General features: G+C 30.3%; 2 protein-coding genes across 5 annotated transcripts in view; both read right to left on the bottom strand.

Annotated features, from left to right (window-relative positions):
- Positions 1 to 251: 251 nt before the first annotated feature.
- On the bottom strand, positions 252 to 14,825 carry Glyp (glycogen phosphorylase). Its single transcript, XM_018503622.1, has 11 exons — positions 14,485 to 14,825; positions 11,110 to 11,211; positions 6,695 to 7,009; positions 4,227 to 4,338; positions 3,823 to 4,142; positions 2,988 to 3,298; positions 2,791 to 2,905; positions 2,124 to 2,306; positions 1,513 to 1,860; positions 929 to 1,258; positions 252 to 615 (listed from the first exon to the last, which is right to left on the bottom strand). The coding sequence occupies exons 1-11, from the start codon at positions 14,725 to 14,727 to the stop codon at positions 460 to 462; spliced, it is 2,535 nt and encodes an 844-aa protein (XP_018359124.1). The 5' UTR covers positions 14,728 to 14,825; the 3' UTR covers positions 252 to 459.
- Positions 14,826 to 15,727: 902 nt separating this feature from the next.
- Rtnl1 (reticulon) overlaps positions 15,728 to 27,986 on the bottom strand; it is a 30,707-nt gene continuing 18,448 nt past the window's right edge. For 3 of the 4 annotated variants that reach the window (XM_018503645.1, XM_018503646.1, XM_018503648.1), the window contains 4 exons: positions 18,806 to 19,013; positions 18,258 to 18,466; positions 18,066 to 18,171; positions 15,728 to 17,234 (listed from right to left, as the gene is read on the bottom strand). In XM_018503645.1, coding sequence (XP_018359147.1) covers positions 17,180 to 17,234; positions 18,066 to 18,171; positions 18,258 to 18,466; positions 18,806 to 19,013 — 578 coding nt within the window. In that variant the 3' untranslated portion in view covers positions 15,728 to 17,179. Of the gene's footprint in view, positions 17,235 to 18,065; positions 18,172 to 18,257; positions 18,467 to 18,805; positions 19,014 to 21,307; positions 21,478 to 27,986 lie in introns of those variants that run through there. The other variant, XM_018503647.1, reaches the window with a different exon arrangement.

Genomic DNA, 27,986 nt, shown 5'->3' with positions numbered 1-27,986 from the left:
CAAAGGTATAAGAGTTTAAAATTTAAACATTTTATTTATATATTTAAACTTTAAATATAGCCACTTACAGATTATATTTCCACAACCATCTGTCTATGAATCGCACATACGGTAGTATTAATACGCGCACATTTCAACGTATAAACAGTCCGTAAATGATCTTATGTGAATCATAATTATTTCACAAAAAAAAGTATTGCTTAAAATAAAAATTTACAAATAATCCTTTTTAATTTTTTGAAGACTTTCTCACTGTGGTATTTTGCGAATTTATAACTCGCGAATTTTGAAACATTCTGTATACTTGCAAATAATAATTCCTACTATTTTTTTGTGCAATTATGATTATTTTGGCATTAATGTCCTAAACATTATCGTTTACGACAGGAGGATATTATTAGTTATGAAAGAAGATAGACAATATCGAGATACTTTATGAAAAAATAGTGGCGAATTTATTTAAATATCACGAGGATCGTGTGGATCCGGGAGTTTCTGCCAGTTCGGTTCAACACCCCAAATCTCGCGCGCGTACTCCGCTATTGTACGATCTGATGAGAATTTTCCCGACGATGCTATGTTATGGATAGCCATTTCTACCCACTTGTTCTCGTCCTGAAACAATTAACAAGCGACTGTTATATCATGGAGATCTTGTAAAAAATTAAAATCTCAAGTTAAAATAAAATTTGAATTAGAATTTTTTTAAAGAAGAATGTAGGAATGATGGTGAAATTGACCTATCAAAAGTAATCGGCGCGCAGTCATATATCTGAGATAAAAATTTATTTTAAATACATGTGCTTATATTAGTCTAACATCTAACTTTGATGTAATTGGTGTTTCTCGTATCTAGTTGATTTACATTTTCTAATCAGTCTTTTTCGTAAAAAGCTTGTAGGAAAGGTAGTTATAATAGATTAAGTACCTGATAGACTTTGCTAACACGATCCTGCATGTTTATATAGCTTTCATAATCAGCTAGGAGTAGGAATCTATCCCACTTAAGCAATACATCAGCGATATCTCGGAATTCATCAGGGTTATTTGGGCTGAAGAATCCTCCTTGGATTTGATCGATACATTGTTTAGCTTCCGGTAATTTGTTATAATAATCGTACGCATTATAACCTTTTTTTTGTAGAGCCTCTACTTCCACCACTGTCATACCAAAAATGAAGATGTTTTCATTACCCATCTCTTCCGCCATTTCTACATTTGCTCCATCTAAAGTACCAATGGTCAATGCGCCGTTCAGCTAAAAATAAAGCAGAGTTCCATTATCTGAACCAAATTTTATAATTTACAATTTTTAAAAAATAACTGCAATCATACGAACGTGTGTGTGTGTGTGTTAATACTTATTAAATAAATTAGATAAGATCATAAGAAGTAATTAAGAGTATTTGTGGTTTCATGTTTGTCAAATGAGTTTATTATCGAGATTATCTCGCCAGACATGTAAACAAATATGTAATCTGAAATTTCATTTCGTTGCCAAGTATTACTGACCATAAATTTCATATTGCCAGTGCCAGACGCCTCGGTGCCAGCAGTCGAAATTTGCTCGCTCAAATCCGCGGCTGGTATGATCTTTTCGGCCAGAGTCACGCGATAATTTTCAAGGAAGATTAACTTGAGCTTATCGCCGACGATCGGATCATTATTGATAACGTTAGCAACGCTGCAGATAAGTTTAATGATCTTCTTCGCCAGATGATAACCTGGCGCTGCTTTACCACCTATCATCACGGTTCTCGGAACAAAATGAGCAGACGGATCTTTTTTTATTCGATTGTATAAAGTGATGACGTGTAAACAATTCAATAATTGTCGTTTGTACTCGTGTATACGCTTCACCTGTTGACAAAATATCGTAATTCGATCTTGTATCATTTCATCTCAAACCTTGTTGAATTTTTTTTCATGCAGAATTTGAGATTCGGCTCTCAAGAAGCGCCAATCTAGTTGTGTGGACGTTAGAGACGAGAAATGACACGCAATAAATTAATTGCTGCGGTTTTTAACAACTAAGAAATGTATCATTATTTCAGGAATTATTTTACACTTTTACATGAAATATCAAACACGTATTTCAGTATTTGTATTCATTGTATTCTAACCTGGATATCAAAGATAGATGCCGGATTAACCCGAACGCCATATTCTTTCTCTAATGTTTGAGCTAGTCGCAATTTATTTTCCTGTTTGACTTTAACAACGTTACGTTGGAATACCGGATCCTTCGCCCACTTCTTCAATTGCTCCAATTGTTCTAGATGAACTGTCCATTCACTACCGATTTTCTACAAATTATTAAAAACTCACAAAATCATATACATGTAAAATATACATGCGTAAGTTGTAGTTATAAAAATCAAAGATTTGGATTGAACTCCAACTGAAACTGATAACCCTTTTATAACCTTTTCTTAAAATGAATCAAAATCATTAGATGTATTGAAATTGTACAAAGTTTATTTTATGGTACCGGAATCATAAACAAATCGATAAAATTAATTTACAGTTTTTTTCAGTATTTAATACTTTATTTATTTATTACTTTAATTTATTATTTTTAATGTTTCATTTATTTATGAAAATCAACCATTTCTTAAAGCTAATAAAATATTTTTTTAAGAGAACATTTTTATTTTTTATTTTATTTGATAACGTTATTAATTAAAATAATTATACTTAAATAAATCGTGCATTTAGAATCAAACTGAAATATTTTTTTAAAATCCAAATCCCTAATTAAAATAACAGTTCACGTATTTGAATACTGACTTCTTCAATTATATCGGACAGATTTGGATTACAAAGTAGCAACCATCTTCTCGGCGTGATACCGTTTGTCTTGTTTTGAAATTTCTCCGGTGTCAGTTCATAAAAGGCTCGGAAGCTAATAAAAGGAAGACACATTAAATGTTTCAATAATTTTCTCAAAGCATTGTTAAATTTAGAACTAAGAAAATTCTACGTACACACTGTCTTTGAGAATTTCTGAATGAATACGAGCAACTCCGTTTATGGCATGACTACCAACGATTGACAGATGAGCCATATTGACTCTCTTTTCACCTTCCTCTTCTACCAAGGACATTTGACGAATACGGTCCATATTGCCAGGCCATTTAGCTGCGACATTTTGAAGATGCAAGTGATTTATCTCATAAATGATCTGCAAATGCCTTGGAAGAATACTCTCCAACATATGAGTGGGCCATCTTTCTAATGCTTCGGGAAGAACCGTATGATTTGTATAGGCGCATGTACGTGTCGTAATGTCCCAAGCCTAAAAGTTAAGATATTCCAAGATGTTTGTTTCGTATAATAAATACATTCATTCTGTCAAGGGCGTCACTATTAAGTGTACATTTAGATAAAAGCCGGAAATTGAAAAAATCGATTATTTACAATAATCAAAATTTTTAATACGTCGAAGGTTTAGTATTTTTTTGAAAATATAGAATATATCTTATTTTAATTCGCATAACTCATAGATTACCAGATTCCGAATCTAAGAGATGTAAAAAATATTTTAAATAAAAATTATTTTTTCTTAGAATATTAAAATGATTTTAATTTGGTTTTGATTCAAGGTCATATCAAAGTCATTTTCATTATTTTAAAATGGAATAAAAAATATAAATTAATCTTACACATAAAAAATACGAAAGTACATAATTGTATGAAAAAGTATGCAACCGCATATTGTAAGTTGTAATTCTTTTCCTATTTTAATAAATTTTTTTTTAATATTTTTTTTTTAATATGTAGATATTAGATAATAATGCCATACGCATATAATAAATATACCTCCTCCCAAGACAGTCTTTCAACATCGATAAGGATTCTCATCAGCTCGGGAATAGCTAGGGACGGATGCGTGTCGTTGAGTTGAATAGCTACTTTATCAGGGAAAGCTTTAAAATCAGTTCTATGATGCTCCCTTGAGCCGAATTTACTAGCTTTATATCTTCGGATGATGTCTTGCAGAGTAGCAGCTACCATAAAGTATTCCTGTTTCAATCTGAGTTCTTTGCCTTCAAAGAAATTATCGTTGGGATAAAGAACTCTAGAAATATTTTCTGCCAGATTACGATCAATCACCGCCTGTATATAGTCACCATCGTTAACTGAAAGAGTCAGTAATACAGAAGAGTCAAAATACAAAAAGATTATTGTTGTATCATAGAAACTTATTGAAATTCGATACTTACAAAACTTCAAATTAAATTCTATAGGCGATTTTGCGGACCACAGCCTCAATGTGTTAACAACATTATTTTTGTAGCCAGGAATTGGACTATCATACGGCATGGCAAAAATAACCTGTATTAATAATATTAAATAAAATAGCATAATTATTATTATTACAGATTATTTACACGAAGTATCCCAAAATCATCGGACATTCGTTTAATCAGAGATTTTCTATAAAAAATTTAGAAATCTTTTTTTATTAAAATTTCGATAAATTCGTTATTTATTTCTAACTTTGTGCATTTTTGTGAACAAGCTTTGAATTAAAACTTTGTTGAAATATAGTATCGACGTATATACATAATTTTGTCATATTTTCTCTTGCAGGATTTTTAGTGTTATATTTTCCATTTAATTGTAGATACGTCAGCATTTTGAAAAAAAGAGATCAGTCCAAATGGCAGGATTGGGTAATAACTAGTTAGTAAGTTAATAGATAAATAAAATAAGTTAAAAAATTAATAACTTTTAATTGAATTCAGTTAATTTTTTAAATGAATTCATTTTTAACTTAATTTAATTATCTTTAAACTCTTTAATTTATATATTAAATAATAAATTTACTAAACAGTAAACTGTGCTTGAGTTCATTAAACACATAGAGAAAAATTTGAATCGTTGTCATAATCAAATGGTGTGTAGAAATCAGTTTATTCCTATCATTAATAAACTGTCATAATATTCCATCTTATAATTCTAGTAAACAATTATTAATTAAATATACTTAAAAATGAAACTAAAAAAATTGTGATTGAACACCCTAATATTCTCATTATAAAAGCAGATAAGAGTAACAGTTTTGAATAAGGTAGAGTAGTACATTTCGAAATGAAAACGCTGTTATTAAATGTAAACACTTCGATTAGGAGCATTTCGAAGAGGGGGAATTTTATTTAAAAAAATATTCGTATAGTAGTAATCATACAATTTACAACAGATTTAATTTTACTTGGCAAAGCAGTTTAATTACAAGTTATATTGTGTTAATTATATTACGTGTTTTAATTACATATTATGTGAATTTATTTATGCGACAATATATATATATATATATATATATATATATAAGATTCAATTAATTATTTTTACAATGAAACATTGTTACATCATAGTTTGTTTTGGAAAAAAATTATATAATATAATTTTCAGTATTCTCTCTCTTCTCTCTCTCTCTCTCTCCCTCTCTCTCTGATTTGTTACATCCCTCACAAGATCTGTTATTGTTACTCACGATCTCATAATTTAAAAGTAGGATGATCGGAATGATTGGCATCATCGTCGCATTACAGTGCGTTTAAACTGTTGACGCTAATCTACGAGAGTATTGCAATGAGTGTCAAAATTGTATAACAGCTTTTTTAACAGTACCTCTAATTTTATATTACTAATATTCCTGGATTTATAATGAATTTGGCATTTTGTTTTGCATGATTTTTTAATTTTTCAATCTGTATGTGACTTTAAATTTTGTACTATTTTTGATCACCGATTGTTGTAACCTTGATAATGACTTCATGTACGAGTCAAAATATTTGTTTAAATGCATGAATTTTGTTTTGCAGTAAATATATATTAGCATTAAAGTTTTAATTTAATTGACTCTCAATCCCTCAGTTTATGATTGATTTTTAATCATTTGAACCGTTATTTCTCATCTTATTGTTTAATTTATTAACCTTTTCTTTTTTAAATTAAAGTTTTTTTTTATCTCTATAAGTATTATTTTCTATAAAATCTTCAACATTAGAGAATAATTTAAAAAAAGCTCAATGATTGTGCGATGGATGCGACACTCGTAGTGCCCAAAAATAAACGTGAGTTGAGTCTGCATTTAGGGAACGCTATTGCATCATGCTCATTTCATGTCTAACAAACGATAAAAAAAGAATAAAAACTTTTTATTTCAATTCATATTTTCAAAAAACGTGTGAATATAACCAGCACAAAGAGAAGATATAAGATTACTTACATTCTTATAAATTCTATTTTATTTTTCTTTTACATCAAAATATGAAAATATCTTACGTAAAAGTATTAAAAATCAGTTTTTTATGGTACAAGAAATATCTGTTATTTTATATAATTTACAAATAAAATATTAAATGTATCTGATCTATATTGTAATTGTTTTCATTTAAAGTAATTTAAAGTAATTTAATTTTTTTTAAATTAGGATATCCTGATAAAAGATATTTTTTAAAATTTACTTTTTATTTAACTTAAGTTAATACAGTCTGAATGTAAGTTTAACTAAATTAGTTTTTTGTTCATTCAACTTTTGACTTAACTAATTGTAAGTTAACTTAATTTAGTTAAAAAAACTTACCCAACCCTACCAAATTGTAATATGCAATGAAACAACATTTAGCAATCTTTTGAAACACATTCTATGTATAAAGTATCATGTATTAAAAGGATTTATTACCTGCGTATTCACCCACTTCTTGCCCTCGGAAGTGTCAATCACATGGCCATAAAAGTTCACCGGCAACATAAATTCTGGCCGAGCTTTTTCCCAAGGATTGCCATATCTAAGCCAATCGTCGGGCTCCTCTATTTGCTCACCGTTTTTTATTTTCTGTGCGAATATACCATATTCATAACGTATACCGTATCCATAAGCGGCTAAACCTAATGTGGCCATACTATCTAAAAAGCAGGCAGCTAGACGACCTAGTCCTCCGTTACCGAGTCCGGCGTCTTCTTCAAGTTCTTCCAATTCTTCTATATCCAAACCCATCTACAAGAAATAGTTATATAGAATTTTATAGATGATATAGTTATACATATAGAATGATTAAAATGATCTGTTTCCTAAGCACAAATAGAAAGAAATGGTAAAGAAGTAAAATTAGTTTTTAAGATCATGAACACGGTTAATTTCGATTATATTCTTAGGACAAAATGTATTCGTCATATAAAACTGCTGATTAATGTTTATTTTCTATAAATAAGGCTTCTTTATCATAATTTCCTCTATACGAATACTTTTTACACTTACTATATGATTATGTGAGTGTGCGGCAATGTTTTGTTTAGTGTCGGTGACAGTGAAGTGTTTTACATTTAATACTATTGTACACAAATTACAGGCAAATGACTTTTTTACCAACATTTTTAATTAGTCAAACTTTAAAAACGTTTATACTTAAAAACCTGCTTTACGAAAAAAATAAGTTACACTTTTATTGCTTAATTTTTTACGAAATTTTACATTGCAATTATCCTCGAATTTCGATCTATATAAATTATATTTTTTAATTAAAAAATAATACTTACAATTAGATGTATTCAAGAAAAATTCGAAATCGAAAAGGGAAAAATGTTTAAAAATGTAAGAAAAAAGTATCTATTGCGCTGTCCCTAACATCGATTCTTTGAAATCTGTAAGGCAAAATATTTGAATTTTGTAAAATCGTTTTAAAAGTATTATTAACCCTTACCATACCATCTACAATTTGGTGCCTCATCCATACCATCAAGGGTCACTTCAAATCTCTTCGTTTTTCACCTCTTCAAAATAATAAAATAAATCTCTAAAAATTCACTAACATACTTTCAACTTTCTAGAATAAATATTGACTCTTTATTTTGGAAAATAATAAAATGTAGTATAATTTATAATTACCGAAAGACTCAAAGAAACTTGCACGAATAGGAATCGCTCGGTCACTAGCTCAATTACCCATATTAGTACGGTAAGGGTTAAGACTATGATTTTGACAATTAAGAAAAAACGATTTTTTTCATTCTAAACTATAAATCTCCTTAATAAAAATTACTAAATAAAAAAATTTTTATATTTTAGATATCAAAAATATTTTTTTATTTTCTTCTGTATAAATATATATAATGATTTTGATCAACAAATTACACAAAATTTTTGTGTGAATCGTGTAATTACACCTTATTTAATAAATAGATTAAGTATACTGTGTTATCTGAAGCAAATGAAAAACACAAAATAATTTTCACTTCCATCAGTTCAAAAGAAAGTGATAAATATATTTTTTTAAATATTCCCTGGTGGAAAAATATCGCTGAAATTATGAAATAATATAAAGTTTAAGAAAAATTAATGAAAATATTTGAAAAATAATGAAATAAGAACAAAGTATACAATTATTTTTACAGATTTATTAATGAATTACCAAAAACAGAAACAGGATAATGTTGGAATTAATAGTTGAAAGAATGTAATGAAATCTGCTGAAAAATAATGAAATCAGTTAATATTGTAATGAAAAGCATTGAATTGATCTTTTTAGGAGTGCCACTCGAAGGTGTCGATTCTCGCATGTAAAATTTAGTCGTGTTCTCTGTATAACCGGTCCCTGTATTCTGTAATTTGTTATGCAATCGTTATGTGCTCATAACGACAATTGCGTAGATATTTTATATAGTACAAAAGCTGCGCAACTGTCGTTATAAACACATAACGACTGGCTGATATAAAGAAAGGCTGGTCTATATAACCGAAGCTCAGATTATCTACAGTCGAATTTATAACATATTTTTTGCATGCATTCTAACATTGTAGTTTTGTATCAACGCAAAACTAAATATAACAATATATTTTGTATTGAATTATTTATAAAAGATTAACGAATTTTGTAACGAAATCTTACTAAATTTTAATAAAATTTTAATAAAATAATACTAAAAGTGATTCAATTTTGATTTCAACACAAAATTCAGTAATATTTCATTATTCAATACAATTCAGGAAAAATTTTCCATCAGGGTGTATATCTTTAAATTCTAAATAGTCTGTAACAATACAATTATGAAAAGGGCTCTAAGAATCAAACGCAGTTCATGTAGCATAAATATTTTATAACACAAGATAAAGTCTATTTATTAAACCTATATAAATTTAAATAGCGATACAAAACGAATGTTTTAGCACTACTTCGAATCATCCTCAGCGATCTCAAAAAGAGACTAAAGTATAAGCTTCAATCGTGCATCCTTTATATTCCACATGATTGAGGCGAATTCTACTTGGAAAAAAGAAAAAAGTTTCGCGTTTATTGTGTCGAAAATAAATTGCAAAGGGTAATTATTCTCTGAAAGAATTTTTACTTATATAATATGTTGTTGAAAGCGAAGGACGTAAATTCTAAAACTAGTCTTAAGCCTTTAAAAATATATTCTCAGGCATATTACAACTTTTAAATGTAATTCCATCTCTTGATTACACTGTATAGCAAGGGTGGGATATTGGTGAACAAAGAAACTACGTCCAAGAAAATTAAAATAAAATCGTTATCGACTTGTAGACAATGAGTAAAATACTTTTAAAAGGTATCTAGATACAAATACATGTGCGAAAATGTATCTATATACAGATACAGATACTTTAAAAGTATATATATCTTTAGATATATATTATATAAAATACTTCTAAATTACACACATTTTGTATTTTATTATAATTATGGTAATATTAAAAAACATACTAAATAAATTATTTATTAATCACTTTTAGTTTCGTTATTTTGAGAAAACATTAAACCATAATAATGAAGTAACTAAAAATTCTTGTATGCATCACACACGCTGTTTTTTATAAACAAAAATCGGAGTTTCGGCACTAACAATACTTAATCTTTTATCACTCCTATTATAACATAATACAAAAACTCGACAAACGAAATTTTGTAAAAACTTGCAATTAAAACGATTTACGATAAAATATTCATTATTAGTTTTACAAACCAAACTTATATTTGTTCAGATCTTAATCAGGAGTACGTTAACACACATGTGATAGAATCATGCCGTTGCTAAGGAAAAGTATCTGAAAATATATCTGAAAATCAATTCAGATCTGTTTTTGTATCTAGATACAGATACAAATTTGAATATGTCTCAGATACAAGTTAGATACACAAAATGTATATCTATATATACATGTATCTAGATGCATGTATAAAGACACCCAACATTGCTTGTAGACTTGGTAATTTGTAAACCAATTGAAAGTTATTATCAACATGACTATCAGGTGTAGGTATGTACTTGAAAATGAATGCAAAAAGGCAGTCAAAGAATGCAAAGAACTATCGATAGATGAAATAATAATTCTATGGTATGCCAGTTTATGAATCTTGGGAAACCCACATAAACTCTTGGAATCAATTCGTCACTGCAGTACTTTCTCTATGTAAACAGTGAAATGAATTCCCTGTCTTTTCATCTTGTGAACAAAACCTGTACTTACATAAGTATCTTGTAGAATTTCTCGTACATATAATTTGAGTTTTCTCATGATTTTGCGAACAAGCTTAAGTTTGTTAAAAGATTATTATTCATCTTGAGGATTTTTTAAATTGAACTAAATGATACGCGCACAGAATGATTATTAACACCCTTTTCATCGTATCAATTATATCGTTACTTGATGTGTAGTAGAGTCTTATTCTTAATTCTTATTTCTTCCACATAGTCTGATAAAAAAATAATTCGTTTAATACTTACGGTATTATCTTCGAAGTAGCTATGCGGTTTGCGAATTATTTCCTTGATACATCGTATCTTAATACATCATTAAAAACTAGCGTTGCAATTTTTGTTCATACTACTCAGAAATAATACCTAATAAAATAGTTACTTTTTTCATTGAAGTAAATTATGTTCATAAAATGCTGGTATTTAACGATGTCTTAAGACATGGAAATAATCTACAAATGGCGTAAATCTTTTCAAAATAATTCGTTTATTTCAATTATTTTGGAAAATGAAAGAAATTGGTTTTTAGGACGTGTTATTTTTTAATACATTTTCCATTATATATTTGATACATTTACATAAATTTATTTAAATAAAAGCACTTGCCTGATACATAGCTTCGTCGCATGCTCCTTGTATCCCTAAATTGATCATTGTGTTTTGCAGCGATCTTCCCATATAATATTCCAAAGATAAATAATATACTCTCTGGAAAAAAAGCAAGATTTGCAATACAATAGAAATACCCTATTTAATTTTAAAGTTATATCATATAAACGCCATGTCATGCTATATAATGACACGTATCAGTCGTATAAAAGATTCGATATCAATAATTGGCATCAAATTATAATCCCAAAAAAATTGCGTAATTTAATTCAACTCACAAGTGAGACATAATTTACTTAACCCAAGTGATATGTATCAGTTGTATAAAAGATTATGTAAATATACTGAGGGGACCCCGCTTCTTGACACATATTATCAAGGTCATGATCCTGAGTAACCTTCGACAAATTTTACCCGTCAGTCGTTATTTGTCAAAAAGCTATAAATAAAAAAAATTTAATAAATAACGTCTTATTTCTGCTACATACAATATTAAGAATTAATGTTAAGAACTATCTTAAACCCTCCCCTCCTTGCATAATGACTTTCCACGTGAAACAAAATTACCCCTGCCAAGGAGTGCACAACTATAATCCACGTGAAGCGTGAAGGATCATCCCACACCAAAATTTGAATTTGATTTCCTTTTTAAACTTTCGTGTGTAAAATCGTACACTCCTAGGCAGGAGGAAAGATGAGGTGAACCTCGCTTCGCGTTGTAAAGTAGCAAAGCGAGGATCTTTAAAATATCAATTTTTTGCTAAATGACACTGTAATTTACACTTCTATGAAATGGATTTCATTACAAAGGATTAATTGAGGTAACAGTATAAAATAAAAAAATTTAATTTAATTTAAAAAATTTATATTTACACAATACAATTACACGATACGTATCACTTAAGTTAAGTAAAATACGTCTCACTTAAGTTGAGTTAAATAACGCAATTTTTTGAGATTATAACTTGGCGCTACTTGATATATATTTTTTAACTTAGCACAATTTTTGTCGAGAAACACGTATTCTTAACGCCTTTTTTAATCCTTTTTTAAAAAAGTAAATTTTTACTGTTTTATAAATTACAAGGATACGTATCACGTATCTTGCAATTTATACTTGTGAAAATTTATTTATTATAAAGTATTCCCGCCTTAAACATTTTCAAATGATAATCAGTATTAAATATATATAATACTATATTAAAATATAACACATTCCATAAAAATGACTTTTTTAATATAGATAAGAAATATTGAAGGAGAAAACAAAGAACTTCAATGACTTCATTCATCTTTACTTATTTTTGTATTTTGCGGAACGCTGATGTTTAATCAGTAATTAATAGTTTACTTGGTGAAGAAAAAGAACTAAAAGCTTACGATTATTCCATTACATCTTCTTGTAATATGTTCTCATGAGGCTGAAGTAATTTCTCTTCTTCAGTCTTTTAAACAAATTGGTATTTTCTTCTTCATAAATGTTTCACTTTTAAAGCTAATACGTTAGGTTTTTTGCTTTCTCCTTCAAGCCTCAAATCCTTCTATTTGTGTTCGAATGTCGTCTTTACGAAATACATTTGTATTTTAACATATTATTTAACATAGTCTTTCAAAAATGTATAAGTCAAACTTCAAAAATAAAAGTAAAAATATATCTTCATTATTAAAAGATCAGTAATGATAAGATATTCTAATCTAACATACTTTGATGTAACATAAAAAATATATAATGTATGTACACTTTTAATATTTTTATACACAGAATGAGATTAATTGATATAAAATACAAAAATCTTTTAATATAAAAAAATATGCAGTTGCGTATTGCAGATTGCATTATACTTTCTAGTTTTTGTTATGCATATCTATGTACTTCCTTCGTATTGACTGATTAATCATAATCATACTTTCATATATACAAAGGTTGAAATAAGATCAATAAAAACGCATATTTTACGTATATATTTAAAATTATTAAATCTTTATCATATATGTATATACGAGACGCAGCTTTTATCTGAATTCTTATAAACATTTTCTAGATATATTTATGTAGATACGAAGCACATTACGTAGCAAGCTATTATTGATAAATCGCATTATCCAATTTTTAATGATCTGATGCGTTCTTTTCTTAATGAACTGTAATCGACTTATGAACTATAAAGACTTCCTATTTGTATATGATTGCAAAATATTTCTGATAAGCAAAATAATGCAATAATATAAAATTTTCAAGTTATCTAGAATTCTATAGACTTTCTTATTGAAAAGAAATTTTGCTTTAAAATATGGATTTAGATAAGTGTTGTCTTTTTATTTTATTGTATATAAATATCTAATAGTGTTTGCAAAAATATAATGAAAATTACACAATGGATGTGATTATCTAAGTATTATTTTCCATCATCGAACGATATTTCTCCAAATCTTTAATTTTCGATTTTATATATTAAAGACTGTATATTCAGCACGCTTTTTATCTTTAAGATTCTATGATATGCGTAAAGCAGCGTCTACAATTTTGGAATTTTAATGAAACTTAAGCTTTAAACTTAATTTATCGATTATTCTTCTCACATTCGATTGTGATTGGTTAATTTCTTACGGCTTAAGGGACCTCTCACACACATTCTGTAACCGTAAGACGTACCATAAGAATTAACCAATCACAACAGAGAGTTTTAACAACTCTAGACTGTGACTGGCTAATTTTTGCGGTACATATTAAGATTACTGTTACAATTAAAATCTCATTGTAAACGCCGCTTAACATAAACTATAGTATGCTAGCGCGCTAATATCGTTGCAAACGCATTCTGAATATGAGTCTGTTCTTTTCAGTTAAATTTTTTGCACGAATCATCTTTCCTTTTTTCTCTCGACGTTGGAGAAGAAAAGAGAACAAATAAAACGTGCAAAGAATTCAACTAAAAAGAACAGATCTATAAAAGCCTATTAAAGCCCGGTTCCACAATAAGTTTATTCGCGTCACATGCTCCAACATGCTTCAATATGCTTCTACCAAAGCTCCTACTTAAATACTGCAACGTGCTCGTTTGAATGCGAACAATGTATGATTAACTCGATTTAATTTACTCTTTATCTTTTCCTAACTCCCAGAATTAGAAAAATAAACATTAAGTAAAACCGAGATTAAAGTTAATTTACATTGATGGACTCGAGTCTAAATAACAGAAGATCTTAGGTTAATCGTCAATTGTCAAAACAGAGAGAAGTAATAAAGAGATTTGTACGATTATGGCAATGAAACATAAACATAAATGAAAATCGACTGACAAAATAATGAAATGCAAAGTTGTAGAAATCATGCTGATTTACAGACTAATTATACGAGACATGAATGGGTACCTTAGGATCTTTCTCGTAATAATGCTGCTGGGTGCGAATCCATCGTGATACGAGATTGTCCTTGACACTGTGGGCCAAGGCGAAGAAATAATCGCGACTTGTGGCGACATTACGATCCTTCACTAGGGTGTAGTGAAGATGCCTGTTAAAGGTCTTCTTAAAGTTCCCAACGTTCTCAACGTCAACGATGCCACGCACCGAAATCTGCTTTCTCTTTTCATGATCGCTGTTTGGAATTGACATGACGGCGATTTACTCGGCTCGATTACGTGTAGTGCGACAAACTGCTACGATAAGATGAACCCGACCAACACGATGCGGATCGCCAAAGGCGAATGATGCGCTGCTAGTTCGAAAGGCAATGATCACCTTGCTTCAAGGTGACGCATGCGCTTCAACAGTTGCGTACTTACATACACGTGGCGGCAACAGTTTGAATCGATAAAGAGGCGTTTTCATGAGCCGCTCAAACTGGCCGTTTCAACGACAAAAAGAATTACGTGATGACTTTAGATGCGTTCGGAAGACGCTATTAGAGCTATTTGTATCATTCTATTCTTGTTTTACTTTCTAATAAACGATGAAGATAGAATGACACGAATAGTGCCTCCCAGGGATGGGATGGGAAAATATTAGATCTGTTCGCGTTGCTTGCACTTTTTGCACTCAACATTTTCGCTTTCTCTCTTTTCAATGCCCAGATATATATATATATATATATCTTATTTTAAATTCAAAAATTTTTGGGAATTTCAAGCAACGCGAACAGACCAATTATACAATTCTACACATAATGCCTACTGTACATTGGATGCGATGAGCGATATCTAATAAAAGCTCTGCTTTTTCGCAAGTGACGATGCCAACTGGAATTCTCATTGGATATCGCGTCCAGTGTGCAGGAAGCATGATATGTCCATAAAATGCAGAAAACGTGCATTTCACACGGCTTGCGACTCTATTGTGAAATTCCAAAATTCGAAATTCTTTTTACTGTACAATAGTTTTTCTTTCCTTTTTTTTTACAAATTGTTTCAAAGAAATTTATCTACAAAACGTCTCATGTTCGAAACTAAAAAAATCTTGCTATCATAAATGTAGAAATTTACTATAATAAATTAGAATTTCATATAAAATAAGTATTGAGTTTATTAGATATTTTTAAAACTATCTCAGAATTCATTAGAAAAGATATTTCAAATGTACAAGAGATATAGGATAAATACGAAAAGAAAGGCGATTATTTTATTTAATATCATTTATTTATAAATTAATGCGGATGCGAATGCAGATGCAATAATGAAAACGACAAGAAGCATATTATGCATGTTATAATTCACATTCTTAACATTTTGATATCGGTCCCGATAAAAACACGTTTTCTAATAGTTGTAGGTATTATGATATAAAGTTGCGTCTTTATCGTTTACCGTTTAATATATTTCGTGCCTTTTCACTTAAGATCATTTTCTTCGATAGTCGTCCCTTCCATTCATATGCACACATGCGCATTTGTACACATATACATACGTACATTATACATGAGCATATGCATATACGTTGTGTATATATATATATATTTGCGAGTGCGTACATAACGATATAATTACAATTAATGATGCAGCAGCAATAATTATGCAAACGTCAACGTCATTGAGAGACAGATACAATATACACGTTTCTGCATAATTTAATTCATTATTAAATCTCCATTTAATTCTCTCAAACACAACAACTGAAAACATCAAGATGTTAGGGGATATCGCTGTAAATTAGGTAATTATAAGATCTTTAAAGTCACTGACGAATAAATTCTATTTATACGTTGGACATCTCGTATTCGCCATTCTTTTCTATTCTAAATCTTTAAAGTATCACTATCTTTTCCGACACCCCCCATTTCTCATTTATATCTTGTCGTAAAACGATTATTTTGGCGGCGTCCGATCCGCGAAATAATGATCCAAGCGAAATACGACGTTCCGACGAAGACAGGACTAAGATAAATCACATACAGCCTTATTATTCATTCTCTCTCACATATTCATAAGCATTCATTCTACTTTTTTTATTTTCTCGTTTGCTTTCATACTTCTCTCTTTTCGCGAAGAGAAAAACAAAGGACATCATCGGATAGGTAAAAACACGAAGTTTATGATAACCGTAAAACACATTTGTCAAATAGTACGACGAAAAAGAAGGAAGGGAGAGACGAAGGGCTGATTTCATCCTTGAAAGCTACCCCGCGCACATTGCATTGTTTGCTGGCTAAAAACATGCCGTCGCTTTTTATCGTAATAATAAACGATTAATTAATCACTAAGTGTTATTTTTTCTTTTTCTTTCTTTCTCTCGCGGTGTTTACTTCCTCAATAAGAATTTTCGTGATTAGAATGTCGATGTACGCGTGCACGATCCTTGCCGACTTCAAAAAATTGATATTCTTCTCCGGAAATACGACGGCCAAGCTCGCAAAGAATTCCCATCGCCAATAATTCCCACTTCCCGCGTAGTTACAAGGTTCAATCCTCGTTTTAATAATGCAAGTATTCTCCTCGATCGTGTATTAGTCTTCTTACACGCGCTTTCAAGCTCTTCTCTCACTTTTCACGTTTCTTTCGTTTGCTTCTAACTTAAACTTTTCTATATTTGCTGTTTCAGCTGTTCGTTGGATTGTTGCCACTCTGACTTTCTTTTATTCTTCCTTTATTGGCTCAGTCTTTTTGCCAAGAGGGATTGCCGCCTTCACTCTAAAACAGTTGAATAATTGATTTTTAAGAAACATTATAGCAAAAATACAAGAAGCAATAAAAAAAATAATTCAACGTATTTATTCTATTTCCATAATTTTATTGGATAGAAATAATACTTTATTGTAAAAATTGAATTTGCGTGTATGTAATTTGTTAAACGTTATTACGAAGTGAAAAAATATATTTTGTGAGTTCACAATTTTCTCTTATACGTAAACACGATTTTTATATTATTTGTCGTATTTCTATTATTTGAAGAATGTAAAAATCAATTAGATTTGTTTATAAATCCAAATTTGAAATCATAAGATAATATCAGTTTCAATTCTTATTATATAAATGATTGACGAGAGCTATATTCAGTCATAATAGATCTTGGTGCCTAATAATGTGTGGCACCAATTACAATTTTACAATTTTTCAGTGCAAGTAAATTATGCGTCGATAATTTGTTTGATCACAAAAGCATATTTTCTCAACAATGAGTGCATTCAGTACTATCGCTCACTGAGCGCTATTTAGTGTATATTTTTGGATACAATGAAATATGCCAATCAAATGTAAGAGCTTACTTGAGCTCACTTGAACGCTCAGTAAGCGGTTGTACTAAACGCACCCATTATGTAATTACAAGTAAACTGCGTATGCATTAAAATAGATTTAACTAAAGATTTATATAGTAAGACGACATATTTTAAATTTTTAACGCAATAAATAAGACAAAATTTTTTGCGTAATAAAAGAGAAAAAACTTATTGCATTGTTTTCATGGAAAAAATTTCCTTCATAAAATTTCTCATAAATTGAAGAAATCTCTGTTCAACTTACTTGGTGGTAATTTCACTGATCTTTGTCTGCACCAAGGCTAAATTCTGATCGATCTGCTCCTGATTCGTTTCATAGACCTTAGGCAGTGTGAAGAGAGCAACCACTCCTGAAAGATAAAATGGACCGATTATTGAATTGATTCTATGCATAGTTGTAAAATATAGAGCAATGTTGTACAATAAAAGAATTTACCGATTATAATAAGAGTCATGCCATTGAACCAAGAACCCACGTAAGTGAGACACCATAGCAAAACGCCAAATTTAAGAGAATCAACGAAATCTTCAACGAGGAAAAGTCTGCGCAATTCACCGACAGCTGCATTAGCATGTGCAACTGCGACATCTGCGACTTCATGTACTTTCTCAGCTGGTAATGTCAGATCCAGATCAAGAATGTCTCTACAATATAGATAATGGCTTAATTAAAGCGAAGTTTATTCGAAATTATCATAAAGAAATTAGTGCTAGATTGTTTCAATATTTAAAATATTTAAATTATATATTATATTAACTTTTTACACATTCGTATACAACATTATATTTTATAAATTAATACATACACATTGGAAGCTATTATCAATGTCGTCCAATATTTCGAAAGTTTTACGATAATTGCTTTTCAATAAAATTATGCAATTATACTCATTTTGAAAATATGTTAAACTAAATATGTTAATCAACAAAATAAAGAACATATACACGATGCTTTTAAAAGATTTTTCATCATTTTATACTTACTTGAATGGATGACCGTCCGAGGTCTTCTGAACTGCTTGAAGAACAGTTTTGTAGATACGGAAAATAATGGTACCGCTAAGGGCAAGAAGTGACATATAAGCCAGCACACTAATCAGACTAAAATAGGCCAATGACAGAAGTACGCCCAGTATCGTGCCGAACACAATTCCTGACTTTTTTGGATCGCGCCAGTATATCAGACCTGCCACTGTAAACAGAAATAAATAAAAACGTTACAAAAAAAGATAAAAGAAAAATCAAGTTAATATAAGATCGTAAATATCTTGCTAATAATCCCTTATTTTTTTAATTTAACGTTGTTAGCAAATTAAGACTGTATTAATTAATACGGGACTATATACACATATGTGATCCACGTTTAAACAACTTTTCTTTTTATAATAATAAATATCATTTCTGTATTGCACAATAATTATATCGTTGTTGGCACACACATTGTCAGATCCTTCAATTAACTTTAAGTAAAATCAATCTTTTAAGTTTTATTTCAATAGGAGTTTGTTAAAAAATAAAGTTTATAGCAGAGTTGTCAATAAAGGTAACATCGCGATGTTACCTTTATTGGCAGCTCCGTTACAAATTTTATTTTTTAAAAAACTTAAAAATATCAAGATATCTTTCATCTCGATCGACAATAGTCAATAGGGTGACTAGACGTCCGCTTTTTCCCGGACATGTATTCCTTTGAAAGCGTTCGAGGACGTCTGGCCATTCCGGCCAAGTTTTCAGCATCCAGGATGTATTCTTTTCAGTTTTTCATTTTTAAAAAGAGCGAGAGATCGGAAGTTATTAAGCCCATCGCACATGAAATATGTACATAGTAAACTAATTACTAGATTATTACTATATGTATCTGTGATAAAATATTTGAAAATTATTAGGTATTATTATACAGAGTGTCCCATTTTAAATAATGCATTCAGATTTCTCGAAAATTATGATAGATATGGAGAAATGTTTCAAACAAAAGTTGTATGATTCGGAAAGAGACATAAGAAGGTACCATTGATTTGATTTTGAGTGGCATAATTAAGGTCATGTCACTTTGAATTTTTTACATGGAATCTTATCTCAAGAGCTTTTCGGAACATTATATAATGATATTCTTTTTCATTAAAAACTTTTCGAGTTATAAGGCTTAAAAGTTACAGTACTATCGGCGTTAGCATTAACCAAGGTGTCCGACCGACGCGACGGCTAAAACCTTTCGAATGGTCCAAGATCATTACCTGGATAACATTTGTCAAGATCAAGACCATTAGAGGATGGTTTCTCTTATTTTCACATTTAGATAATTCCTGTAGGTAGGTTTCCTCTTATTTTCATTTTTGCATTACAAATTCATTTTTACGCTGCAGAATTTGCGTCTTTGAGCATAACACATCAAATTTTCAAGATAAATTGGGTTATATATCGAAAAAATTACGTTTTTAACCATTTTCATGACTTTATTAAAAACTCATCAATGTGTCATCATAAAGTACTATTCTTTTCTCTCAAAATCCATTTTGAATCGATAGCGTATGGTATTTTTATCTGACATATACCTATTGGTGGGGAGCACAGGTATGTCACGCTTTGAAGTTGTACCCCCCACTTGTCTGTTCAAAAGACCATGGTTAATGTCATTCTTTGAAATTATATCTCTACCCTTAATATACACCGATATCATTTTGTGGCCACATTCTGATTCAGCACGCAAAAATACATAGGAAACTCCTACATCTTTAAAGAAAAATCTTGCAGGCCTGTGAAATTGAAGGAATCATATTAAAAAAAAATCATACAATTCTATTTAAAAAAAAGATCGTAAACTTCATATGATCACAAAAATCGATTTTTTCTAAAATTGATCTTTTTACTATTAAATTTCTTTCCTTTCAAGTCATACAACTTTTTATTTAAAATGTTTTTCACATCGTTTATATTTTTCGAGATATTTGCCTGTGGTAATTAAAATGAGACATCCCGTATAAATTACGCCAAACAAAAAAATTTTTTTTACATATAAGTGTCAAATAAAAGAATTTCGACTTTTTTTAAATTTATTAATCTACAATTATTTTTATAATTTGAGAATATAAAAATTTACAGAATAAAATTATATTCCTAAATTAATATGTATTTTAATACGTATATTTAGTATATATATTTATATATATTAAATACGTATTATGCATGCACGTGTGGATATTCCATTTTTTAAATAATTTTCATATATTATGAGATACGTAAAATTATGAACAATCCATTGTGAATTTATCTAAATTATCTAAAATAGACTTGATTAATGATACAAACTTTCTCGAATATATCACAACCGCAATATACAGGGAAGCTTTTATGATCATAATATGAAAAGAATACCAGAGGACCACTACTACACGTTACCAACCATATGTTCCCCGATCAACGATCGTCAGCATGCCAGGCTAGCTATACTTCCGCAATTGTAGAGATGCATAGGAACGCAGAACTTACCACGATTGCGCTCCGGGAGAACTTGCACGTGTCCTCTCTGAATATTCCTTCGTACCATCCTTATAAAGCGTCACGGAGATCTTTAGAGAGGGTATCTGCGCGGTCAGTAGTCACACACGCGACAATTCCAATATTATTCAGTTCAGGATACAGCCACACGAGAGAACAGCCTCACTGAAGCGATGAAGAAGGAAAGGGAGAGAGAAAGAGGGGGAAAAACGGTACGGGAAGAAGCTGGCAAGCGCGAACAGGGACGTAACTATTCCAGGCGATCAACTCTGTCTTAAAATTGAACAGAAGCAGCTGCTTTGAATTCTATCGGAAAAGTTACAGATATGGAGCAAAATTTGTTATGTTATAATATTTCAGTCAAATGCTGGTGAAAATGTAAAAATTTGTCAACAAAATATGACGAATTAGTAATAGAAATCAAACAGAATTCGACGCCAGTTATGCATTCGAGTTTTGTTATCGATATTAGGTCTGTTTTCTGTGGCTGAACTGGTGTACACTTTTGGAACTTAAAGTGAGATAGGTATATGTTGGATATTTGTCGAAAGAGAGTTCTAGTGCAGTTTAGTACAGTCTAGTTTAGGAACAGGAAACAGAGCAATTGTCATCGTGTTATGTTTGTACTAACAACAATACTGTCAACCTGAACAGTTAGATTTATCGAAAACAGATTTTGCAAAGTGTCTACTATACCTTCATTTCGTCAATAGAATGTCTCGGCAAATTTAAAGGAATATACTGACAGTATATGTGATGATAAATTAACCGTAGAAACCAAATATAATTTGCAAACATTTCGTATTTAATCGTTATCTTAAAAAAACTCAATACATAGTTTTTCTTATACGAATATCAAAATGTAGTAATTATAAGATATTATTCAATTACTTGATCTTAACATGTTATTTTACTTTAAATATAGGTACAATGAGAAAACTAGCGACAGATATTATTCAACTTAATTTTAATGTTATTTTATTTTAAATGTAACTACAGTATAAAGATTAGCGACAGATACGATTTACCCAACTTCCTCCATATTTCAATAAATTTGTCAACAGCAACGTAATCCAAAAAAATATTGCTAATTTGATGCTGTACTCTCGAAAAGAGTTTAAATACCAATTATAATCCTGTAGTACACTAAGCTTCAATTACTCGCTTTATGTTGATCACACTTTAGGTAAATTACATGAAAACTTTGAAATCGAACATTAAACAAAATCAATTTTGAATATTATACGTAAACGAACCGCTCAAAGACAAAACAAAAATGACAATATTTAAGTAATGTTACTAATGTCATATCTGTATTGTCACTTCAAAAAAATGTTCGTTCAGAAATTACAATGAAGGTACGAATTAAACATCGGTACAACTTAGTCAAAAAACTCTCCTCTATATACAGTTCTGTAGTACTAATATTATAACACTATATTTTCTAATATACTTGTGTTTCATATTAATAACATATTTATATCGAAAATGTTTATTTATATTTATAATGAGTTCAAATATCGATAAAATTTTGATTTTAATTTTTAATTTCCTTCTAAAAATTACAATAATTACAATAAAAATTTTCCTAATACAGATAAAAAGCTAAATTATTCATTATTAGTGAATTTATGGAAGAAAATAGAAGTTAAAGTTAATCAACCACGTATATAATACTCGCGTAAAATCGAATGCGCAAAAGTGATAAAATAACTTTGTCGCATTGCGGATGTGATCTGTGATGCAGGTTCTATAGAGAGTAATTCTTTTACAATTAAAAAAAATCTGATTGCATTAGAATAACTCCGGTATATACACCGCACCTAATCAAACCTTATTTATTATTTATTATGTTTAAGGTAAATGAACTAACCAATTAACTATACCAGTAAAAACTTTTTGCTATCTACTACTATGAAAAAAATGTTAGAAACCCGAAATATTTATTTTTCGTATTAAAAAAATGAGATATACGGCTACTCATAGGAGGGGAAAGGGGATGGGATGTACGGTTCACGAAAAATTTACAAATAATGTTTATAAATAAGACGTAAAATGACAACCTATAAAATGTGTTTACAAAGCTTTATTAAGGAATAAGAATGACAAATATGTATATAAAGTAATAAATAACAATTACACAATCTTTTACATACAAGTGTTATGATATGAGGTGCATATTTCAAATAACGCATTCATTGGAAATCTATAATAGATTCAATCAATACGTCAGAAATAAATAAATCAAAATTCTTGTGGGAAGAATAATAAGCATAATTAAATTTTTTTTTTAAATATGCCAGAATTTTTTGTTAATCAAGTTAGGATAACTCATCCAATATTTACGTCACTCGAGGATTTATGCCGAAGTTAGAAAAAATAGGAGTAAGAGTAACGTGTATGCAATCATTCTGTTATATGCCTTTGTATTATGTTAGTATTGTGTTATAATTTCAGTCTCTTACTGTTAATATTAATAAAATTACTATTAGTTGAATCGATTTGTCAATGTAGTGGAACAATAGCGCAACAATAATCCATATAAAATGATTATTGTAGAGGGATTGCGAAAGGTTTAATGATTATTTGGTGATACATAAGTGTAAAGGAATAGTAAAGAATGGAGTATAATAAAATATATAAAATATAAAACAAGTGCTTAGCTCTTATATTTTTCGTTCAGTCTTATATATCCCACAAAACATACAAAGTGTGCAGATTGGATTCAGTGCACTAAATTCAATAAATGCATTACATGAAATATGTACCTCATGTCATAACACACGTAATATATGTAAAAGATTATAATTATTATCTATTACTTCATATACATATTTATCATTCCTATTCCTTCATAAAATTTTATAAACACGTTTTATAAGTTATTGTGTCACCCCATCAAGCGATTCAACAGCTATTCAGTCAGCAATGATACGCAGTTGTGTGAGCGTCGAAAATTCCGAGTGTCGCATTTAATTTTCTTCAACATCGTCAAATCTTGTGCTCTTCAACAGATTTTTCAACTTAGGAAATAATCAAAAGTTACACGAGACTATATTTGGACTGTACGGGGAGGTTGGCGAAGTTAGACAATGCCACGTTCAGTCAAAAATCCTGAATCAGTTGAGATGAATGTCATTGTGAAATGCCGTTGTCGACTGAACAGTTATTAAGTCACACCGCTTAGTAGGGGTACTCCTTAAGGTCCCCCCTAAAAACTAAATGTCTGTTTTCCACAATAATTAAAGAAAAAGGACAAAGATGTGCACAGAGATCGGATACTTTTGGGACAGATCTCGTACGTCATATTGATACAATCTAATAATTTTTCTCCAGTGTAAAACTATCTTTGCAACTTCCGGTGTTTGTAACACTTACCTCTCATGATAGAAGATACAAATGACATTTCAATTTTTACACTGGAAATATGGTTATATATAACCACAACAGCGATAAGAAGCGAAATGCGTTTACTTGTTCTCGTGACTAGCGTGTTCGTTTATGGTATAGAATTATATATTAAAGGTCGACGCGACGTCGTGTATGGCGCCGCTTTATCGATTCGTTGTACGAGCGGTCCCTCCCTCGGATTTATCTATACTGTGCGTCATCCAGTGGAAAAAGGGCTACCATTTTAGTGGCTACGTGTTAGCTAGTATGTTCACAAATAGAATAGACTCTATACCTTACGTGAAAAATTCTATTGTAAGTATTAAAGGAATCTTAAAATTGCCTGTTTTACTGATTAAATACAATTTTCGTAGAATGATATTACATATATTACTTCTATAGATTTGACGATCCGTTTATATTTATAAACAAATAAAGTTGAAAAAGAGTTTATTTTTACCAAAAATGTGGTTTCATGGAAAGTATTTAAAACAGGAGATTGAAAATTTACTGAATATTCTTCATATTTATTTTTGCCGGAATTTTTTACACGTCATTTTTTTAATAAAAAAATTACTTGTCTACTGAAGATAAAAATTGAAACTTCTTGCATTTTTATCATGAAGAGTCGTTCTGTAATAAATACGGTGTGCTAAATATGAATATGACCTCAAAAAAAAAAAAAAAAAAATTATGTGTCATGTAAGGTTTCCGAAAAAGAAAAGATTGAAACCCCAAAAAACGCTAATTTATTCCTATATGGTATAGCTATATTGGATTTTTTAAATTTAACTTTTGTAATCAGCGATTCAAAAAACATAGAAATGTAAGATTTCACAGAAATTTAGGTGAAAATGTGTCACACATAGAACTAAACTATAATTTATTGCATATCGATCTGAGTTACACTGACGAAAGAAAGTACAATAAAGAAAGAAAGAAAGAAGGAATAATGAAGAAAAAAAGGAAGAAAAAATCACATGAGTATGCAAATGGTAAAGCACCAGCAGAACTGCTACCACGCCTACCAATAAAAGTACAAGGACAGCGAGAAATGTATAGCTTATACAGTAATACATGAAATAGATACAAAATAATACAAAAACATGAAATAGATAGTCGATGAGGCAGTTATTGATGCCTTCGAATAGACGAGGCTGAGAGGCGATTTTTGAACCGATGAGTCATACGGTTGAGAAACAATCTCATAGTCGATCTGATAAAAACAGAAAACGAGACACGGCTGACCGAAAAGAAGATCAATATGGGAAAAGATCAGATACAAGGAAATAAAGTTGAAGAACTTAACGGCAATGTATGAGAAGGCGGACAAAATTTAACAGAGCGTTGAAGAGGATAAGATAGAAAGCCTTAGTATCGAGTGTCAGGAGTGGCGGGGAAGTGTAGTTTGGAGTTGAGGTGAAAGAGATTGCGAAGATACGAAGAGGTGTTAGAACGAAGGAAATGAAAAACGAGGCAGCAAAGATAGAGAATGAAGTACTTGCGAATGTCGAGCTATCCGGAGTTAATGAATGAAGGAGATAAGTGATTGCATTTCCAAATATTGTATAAGAAACAGAGACAGGAATTTTGAATGCTCTGAGATAAACGGGGATGAACATAATATCAGAATATTCGAACAAGAAGATTATAAAAAGTTGAAATACTAAGAGTTTTTAAGCGCTAGAGAGGACGAAAAGGATACAACAAACGAATGCGAAGAAAGGCAGCTTGATTCTTAACAGATACGTGATTAAGAAAGGTCCAAGAGAAGTCAAAATGGACACCAAGTATTTTAAACAGAAGTTGTGCGCGGAATTGGAACGACGTCAAGAGAGATGCTGAAAGAGGATAGACAAGATAACGACGAAGAGGAGCCAGATTAATAGACAAAATTTGGAGGGGTTTAAATAAAGGGAGTTTGTGGAGGCCCACCCGGCAATAGATTTAACGTCTTGATTCAAAACAGTTTCGGCTAAGGAAGAGCGAAAGAAGAAAGGAGAATAATGTCGTCAGCATACATCAGAAATGTGGTGGTAACGAGAGTAGAAGGTAGATCAAAGGTGCTCTGTGGTTGTGTTATACAGAAGTTGGATTGGCAGTCAGGTATGCATTTTATGGAGTTAACATAAACATTAAATTGCCTGAAACAAATTTTCTCGAAAAGTTTGGAGAGGAAGAAAGAAACAGGCAAAAAGGATGAGGCGCGAAAAGACAAAGGTGAAAAAGGATGGCGCGTTTTAGGAATGGGGAAGACTATAGTTTGTTTCCAATGGGTAGGAAAAGTATTGGAGGTAAAAGAGAAATTAAGGATGTGTAGAAGAGGATTAAGGCATTGAGAGAGGCAGCGGAGGAGCATACGATCGAAAAGGTCATACGGATCAGCGGATGTGAGCTTAATGTGCTTGAGGATGTTAAAAAGTTTTGTAGCGGTAATGGGAGTAAAGGTAAATGTTTCGAGAAAGTTACACGAAGAAAAAAGGAAAGGAGGAGAAGGATGAGAGAGAGAGAGAGAGAGAGAGAGAGAATAAAATTGATCTAAACTGCATCTCGTGCACACGAGAAATTTCGCGAGTGGTATTAATCTCTATGCACCTATATTATACAATTGACACACTAGTGATGTTTATCTCAATTATTATAGAAACCTATAATACTGAAATATTATAGTCGGTGTTGCACTCTTCGGTTCGTTAAGTACGGGAATTTATTAAAATATGAAGAAGTCATATTGAATATATTTGTAATTTCGACTCTTTTGTTTTAATAAATACAATCAATTAAATCTTGTGTTATGCGAAATTATTTATTGTTTGAACATATACTTTATGTTTCAATAAAAGTTTACTTCTATTCCAATGTATTTTTTAAACTATTAGTTTTCCCAAAATCTAGGAATATTTTTTTTATGTAAAAATCGGAAATTAAAAATATCTGTCAGCTTCAAAGTTTTGATTAAGAAGTTCATAAGTGATCCGTCTCTGATTCTCTAATATAATATCAAGATCATATCATTTAACACTAGAACTGTGGCTGTGCACTTTTTACCAATCTGATAGTTTTTCTTTTCCAGTTAATTTGGCACATGGATTAGATTTTTGTGATTTTTCATAAATAATCATAATTAATTATAAGTAACTTTACTTTTATGGTAACAACCCTCTTTCGTAAAAAGCTAAATTTACCTCGAATCGCGATTAGATTAATTTACACTCGTTCACGTATTAAAAAAATCTTTATCCAACATAAAAATAATTATTACAAATTATCGAAAGAATAT

Source organism: Trachymyrmex cornetzi, unplaced genomic scaffold, assembly GCF_001594075.2.
Source record: "Trachymyrmex cornetzi isolate Tcor2-1 unplaced genomic scaffold, Tcor1.1 scaffold16, whole genome shotgun sequence".
Classification (NCBI taxonomy): Eukaryota; Metazoa; Arthropoda; class Insecta; order Hymenoptera; family Formicidae; genus Trachymyrmex; species Trachymyrmex cornetzi.
The sequence above is the reverse complement of the archived record's forward strand: the minus strand, read 5'-3'. Positions and strand labels throughout refer to the sequence as shown.

Excerpts from the sequence above, each read along its gene's own strand:
- Glyp (XM_018503622.1), bottom strand. The coding sequence starts at position 14,727 with ATGTCAATTCCAAACAGCGATCATGAAAAGAGAAAGCAGATTTCGGTG. Across the intron at positions 2,906-2,987 it reads GAAATTCTCAAAGACAGTGT|CTTCCGAGCCTTTTATGAAC; the intron begins GTACGTAGAATT and ends TCCTTTTATTAG. Across the intron at positions 1,861-2,123 it reads CATCTATCTTTGATATCCAG|GTGAAGCGTATACACGAGTA; the intron begins GTTAGAATACAA and ends TTTTGTCAACAG.